The 6,540-nt window shown below is 48.1% G+C and overlaps 1 protein-coding gene across 1 annotated transcript in view; it reads right to left on the minus strand.

The window, feature by feature from the left end:
* The window catches only part of LOC115459907 (A disintegrin and metalloproteinase with thrombospondin motifs 17-like), a 393,810-nt gene extending 387,568 nt beyond the window's left edge, over positions 1-6,242 (minus strand). Inside the window, exon 1 of the mRNA XM_030189734.1 lies at positions 6,151-6,242. Coding sequence (XP_030045594.1) covers positions 6,151-6,208 — 58 coding nt within the window. The 5' untranslated portion in view covers positions 6,209-6,242. The remainder of the gene's footprint in view (positions 1-6,150) is intronic.
* Positions 6,243-6,540: the final 298 nt, after the last annotated feature.

Consider the following 6,540-nt stretch of genomic DNA (forward strand, 5'->3'; position numbering starts at 1 on the left):
ACTGATTGAATAGATATACTAGTGTTTCAACTCATCTAAACAAACTGCACTGGCTTCCCATAGCAGAAAGACTCAGGTTCAAAGCTGCTTGTTTAGTTTTTCAAATATTACAGGGCTTCACTTTTGAACTGCTAAGACCACTTCGCTATGTCTGGTCCAGTATAACAGACTGAAACAACAACTAAGCAGGGCTGCAGAGAGGGGGGCGGGGGCAAAATTCTCCAAGGGGGGGGGGGGGTCCGACGCTGGGGTTTCTCTCTTTGTTTTTGTGCAATAAATACTTAACGTCATGTGAAGTGCGTAAAACAACCGGTAAATGAGGGATATAACTATACAATTTCAACACTGCAGCGGCAGCCGCCACAAGCCGCCCAATTCAACAGGAGTAAAAGTACCAGACAAATATCCACAAGTTATGTCCTTATCATGTTGTGTTATCAGAGCAGCCCATGTACTGTCATTATGAGCTATCCACAAATGAACATCTTGAGACACATTAATCATAGCGAGCGGAGAACTAAGAATTACATCTTTAACCAAAGTAATTAGCGCTAACGTTTCAACATCAGTAAATTCAAGAGATTCACGTTTTGAATTATGTTTTCCAGCCAACTTCTGGTAAAACGGCCTAGTGCGCGCCGAGTAATTCGGTATCCACAATCGACAAAAATTCAGCATGCCCAAAACATCCCCGAGTTCAGAAACAGTAGAAGGCATCTTCAATTGAGAAACATGTTTCCAAGTGTCCGGGCCGAGGCCGCGTTTCTGGGCACCAATCTCGTGTCCCAGAAAGGTGACCTGTGTCTGTGCTATTCTCAGTTTCTTTCCATTAACCTTGTAGCCTTTATCTGCTAGAAAAGCTAAGAAATCACAAGTAACTTGCACACAAGTATCAAAATCTGGTGAAGTGATTTAACATATCCACAGCTTGTAGTAGGTGGGCATTTCCTGGCCAAGCATATCTTTGTGTTTTAAATTCATTAATGTGTTGTGCAAGGGTTTGTGAATAAATCGTGGACTTACTCACCATGCCTAAGCAGGGCTCTGCAGACTTGACCTCCATGCCCTCGCCTGAAATAGACCGCACACCTCTTGTAGATCCCGCAATTTGCTGCCCCGCCGAAGATGACAATGCTTCTGTCAATTCGGCCCATCTCCAATCACCCGGTGAAGACCCTAATGATGTGTCTCGGGCTGCCCAGTTGCAGGACACTCTCATCGATCTTGAACAAGTCATTGATGAACTAAAACACGATGTGATCACCTACCGGGTTCTTAATACCCCTCAGTCAACCACTGCAGATCATACCAGATCTAAGGTTGCCACTAGCTATCAAACCATTGCAACGGGTACCCCAGACGAGAGGGCAAAGGCCCGGGCAAAGTCAGGCTCCTGGCATAGACTGGTACGATCCCCAACACCCCTAACGAAGATGGCGCCCAATGTGGCGGTTACCCTAATATCTTGACAGGACCCAGGTGATCACATCCCGACAGGAGCAGGAGAGAGAAAAATCTGGCACCGGGCCCCCCCTTGAAGGCTTCGGAGGACCCATAGAGAATTAATGCTAGCATCACCATTTCAAAACGCTCTCTATTCCCTGTTCTTGGAGTCAAAATATGAAACTCTCTACTTATTCCCATCAGAACAGAAAACAGCTACCTCAACTTCAGGAAGAGGCTAAAAACCTTTCTCTTCCCAAAGACTGCTTCATAATAATCCATCATGACTTCTACTTCCTAGTATCATCCATTATCCTTTCCTTTAATGTTTTAACAATGCTTAACAATTATTTTAGCTCTGTGTTCACGAATGAAAGACCGGGGGTAGGGCTGCAGAAAACAAAGGCTAAAGGGGATGGATGTATGGTAGACCAAGACCCATTTACGGAGCATTGTGTTTTTTAGGAGCTTTGCAAACTAAAAATAGACAGAGCAAAGGGGCCTGATGGGATACATCCGAGGGTGCTTAAGGAACTCGGAGAAGTTCTGTTGGCTCCGCTGATGGACCTCTTCAATGCTTCCTTAGAAACTGGAGTGGTCCCGGTGGACTGCAGAAGGGCGGATGTGGTTCCTTTGCACAAGAGTGGAAGTAAGGAGGAGGATGGGAATTACAGATCTGTCAATCTGACCTCGGTGGTGAATAAGCTAATGGAAACACTTCTAAAGAGGAGGATTGTGAGATTTCTTGAACTAAATGGAATGCGGGACCCGAGGCAGCATGGCTTCACTAGTGGCAGGTCGTGTCAGACGAATCTGACTGTCTTCTTCGACTGGGTGACCAAACAGTTGGATGTGGGAGGGGCGCTTGATGTGGTATACTTGGATTTCAGCAAAGCCTTTGACACGGTTCCACACAGGCGACTGATAAATAAATTAAGTGCCCTCGATATGGGACCTAGAGTAACGGATTGGGTTAAAAATTGGTTGAATGGTAGGAGACAGAGGGTGGTGGTAAATGGTGCTTGCCCTGAAGAAAAGGATGTCGTCAGTGGAGTACCACAAGGATCGGTCCTAGGGCCGGCTCTTTTTAACATCTTTGTGAGCGATATTGCGGAAGGGCTGTCTGGTAAGGTTTGTCTCGTTGCGGATGATACTAAACTCTGCAACAGGGTGGACACCCTGGAGGGTGTGAATGACATGAGGAAGGACCTAGCAAAGCTGGAGGAATGGACCGATATTTGGCAACTAAGGTTTAATCCCAAAAAATGAGGAGTCATGCAGTTGGGTCGCAAGGGAACGGTACAGTATAGGGGGTGAAGTGCTTCAGCGTGCGAAGGAAGAGCAGGACTTGGGGGTGATTTTGTCTGACGACATTAAAGCTTTCAAACAGGTAGAAAAAGCGACAGTCAAAGCCAGAAGGATGCTTGGGTGCATAAAGAGAGGCATGACCAGCAGGAAAAAGGAGGTGATAGTGCCGTTGTATAAGTCTCTAGTGAGGCCCCATTTGGAGTACTGCGTGCAGTTCTGGAGACCGCACCTACGGAAAGATATAAACAGGATGGAGTCAGTCCAGAGGGTGGCTACGAAATTAGTAAGCGGTCTTGAACACAAAAATTATAGGGACAGGCTTATGAACCTCAACATGTATACGCTGGAAGAGAGTAGAGAGAGAGAGGAGACATGATAGAGCGTTTAAATATCTCAAGGGCATTTATGTACAGGAAGAGAGCCTTTTTCAAATGAAGGAGAGCTTTGGAATGAGGGGGCATATGACAAAGTTAAGAGGGCATAGGCTTAGGAGTAACCTAAGGAAGTACTATTTCACAGAAAGGGTGATGGAGGTGTGGAATGGCCTCCCGGTGGAAGTGGTGGAGTCGAGGACTGTTCCAGAATTTAAAAAGGCATGGGATAAGCATGTGGGATCGCTTAGGAACAGGTAGAATTGGGGGTTGCACAGGATGGGCAGACTGGATGGGTCATATGGCCTTTATCTGCCGTCATATTTCTATGTTTCTAGTCTCATGCATTACACCAATGGTCTCTAATGTTTCTTGTATCTCACACTAACACTATCTGATTTTGTCCAACCTAGAATGTAAGCCGCACCGAACCCTGGAAAGGGGATATTAAGTGGTATACACAAATTGAACTGAACTGAATTCCCAGTGAGCAGTAGAGGGATCACTAGAGGTCTCATTCATTTTTGACCACATCAGCACAGCACAAGCACGGCTAGGGCTGAAGATAGACATTCAGGGGTCCAGGGCAGAAACTGGGGAGAAGGCCTCTAAGCTGGCATTCAGCCTTTGCCTCCTTCAGCACGAGGCAGGCTTGGGAGTCCCTTGTAGTATGGGGGCCAGGGCAATTACCCCATTTGTCACCCCCTAATGCCGGCTTTGTGCATGGCACTGTTGTGTTATTAAAGTGAAAGCCACAATGTCACTCTATAACAATGTCCTCTATAAGTACATAAGTACATAAGTACATAAGTAGTGCCATACTGGGAAAGACCAAAGGTCCATCTAGCCCAGCATCCTGTCACCGACAGTGGCCAATCCAGGTCAAGGGCACCTGGCACGCTCCCCAAACGTAAAACATTCCAGACAAGTTATACCTAAAAATGCGGAATTTTTCCAAGTCCATTTAATAGCGGTCTATGGACTTGTCCTTTAGGAATCTATCTAACCCCTTTTTAAACTCCGTCAAGCTAACCGCCCGTACCACGTTCTCCGGCAACGAATTCCAGAGTCTAATTACACGTTGGGTGAAGAAAAATTTTCTCCGATTCGTTTTAAATTTACCACACTGTAGCTTCAACTCATGCCCTCTAGTCCTAGTATTTTTGGATAGCGTGAACAGTCGCTTCACATCCACCCGATCCATTCCACTCATTATTTTATACACTTCTATCATATCTCCCCTCAGCCGTCTCTTCTCCAAGCTGAAAAATTCGCCCTTTCCTCTCGGAGCACACCACCTGAACTCTCATCCACTCTCTCATTATCTCTCGCCTTGACTACTGCAACCTACTCCTCACTGGTCTCCCACTTAGCCATCTATCCCCCCTTCAGTCCGTTCAGAACTCTGCTGCACGCCTTATCTTCCGCCTGGACCGAAATACTCATATCACCCCTCTCCTCAAGTCACTTCACTGGCTTCTGGTCAGGTATCGCATACAGTTCAAGCTTCTGCTTCTAACCTACAAATGCACTCGATCTGCAGCCCCCTCCTTAACTCTCAACCCTCATCTCCCCGTACGTTCCTACCCGTAACCTCCGCTCTCAGGACAAATCCCTCCTTTCAGTACCCTTCTCCACCACCGCCAACTCCAAGCTCCGCCCTTTCTGCCTCGCCTCACCCCATGCTTGGAATAAACTCCCTGAGCCCATACGCCAGGCCCCCTCCCTGCCCATCTTCAAATCCTTGCTCAAAGCCCACCTCTTCAATGTCGCCTTCGGCACCTAACCACTACACCTCTATTCAGGAAATCTTGACTGCCCCAACTTGACATTTCGTCCTTTAGATTGTAAGCTCCTTTGAGCAGGGACTGTCCTTCTTTGTTAAACTGTACAGCGCTGCGTAACCCTAGTAGTGCTCTAGAAATGTTAAGTAGTAGTAGTCACTGCACTTCAGGACTCTCACTGGGACCAGAAACAGTTACAGGCAATAGAGGACAGACCAAGTCCGACTGTAGATCTCAGCCTCTGGCTCTCTAATGAATGGATCCTCTGCACTTTTAACTAGAACAAAGGACAGTAGGAGGAAGGAAGGAAGCACATAGTTCTACCTCAGGCCATGTCTTCAGTTTGTGGCTTCTGCATGTGTGCAGGTGTTAAAGATGCCCAGGATTTAGTAACTGTTATCAGTATGACCATCTGACTGACATTTGTCACTTGTCTGGCTGATTGTGTGCTTTTGCTGCAACCTGCTGGCACACTATGTTTTAATAGAAAGTCCTGCTCTCTCAACTTCTCTACATGGCACCTTGAATAACCGGCAACGGGTCACTTAAGTCAACATTCACCCCAATGCACTCACGGCCAGTCCTACAGAGCGCTGGCTTGTAAGCTCTTTGGGGGAGGCCAGGGACCTGCCAGAGGGATCATTTAATAACAGGAAACTTTCCTACACATGCAGGTGTGTGACTGTGAGGATGGCTCCGAGGCACTGAAACTTTCTCTGCAGTCTGCACATCCTCCGGGTCAAAGAGACACAACAAGAACGAAAACAATTCCAAAAATGAAATCATAAGAATCTGAGTCGCGGCAGAAAATTCATCCAACACCTAAGTCTCAAGACTCCAAAGCCAACTTTCTAATGAATGGAAAGTATGAAGAGTCTATCCAAACAATCTCCAGAACGGGTTTTCCAGACACACACATAGGCAGACAGACACATAATAGATGAAAAAAAGAGTGGGGGGGGGGGGGGGTGAGAGAATGACCCAAACGGCACCAAAAGCTTTTGCGGGGACATCCGCTCCCCACCACCAGCCCTTCCAGAAAGCACCCTTTGGGTCACGCTGCCAGGGGTGTAGTATTAAAAACACAACCCAAAGGGGGGGGGGGGGGGGGGGGGAGAGGAAGCGATCTGTCAGATGAAGCCCACACCGGCACATCTCGGGCTGCAGAAGGTTAAATCAGCAGGACCAGAAGCATCGGATAATATAACAGCAATAAAAGCGCTGAGTGAAGGTGCAGCTCTTACCTGCGGCCGAGGCCGGCTCCTGTCCTTGCAGCAGCAAAAGGAGCAGCAGCAGATGCATGGTCCCGGGCGGAGAGAGCTGCACTGTGGCCGGGTCTCTGGAGCACCGCTCTCTCAGCTCAACCTGTGGCTCCGGGATCCCGCCCCCGCCCGTGGGGAGCCAACCAATCAAGAGCGCCCGTGTTCCCGAGAGATAGCCGCCTACCCCCGCCGCTGTAAATAGCTGCTTCGTGAGCTGTACACGTGGTTTGCTGGCAGTGAAGGCGGTCGACCGCTGGGGGCGATAGAGAGCGCAGACTCCTTCCTCACACATTGCCCCTGCCCAGTGCCTGTGATCGATCACTCACGCTCTTAGGAGAATCTGTGGGATGACTGTGGCCCCTATGCGACCAG

Source organism: Microcaecilia unicolor, chromosome 1 (assembly GCF_901765095.1).
Source record: "Microcaecilia unicolor chromosome 1, aMicUni1.1, whole genome shotgun sequence".
Taxonomy (NCBI): Eukaryota; Metazoa; Chordata; class Amphibia; order Gymnophiona; family Siphonopidae; genus Microcaecilia; species Microcaecilia unicolor.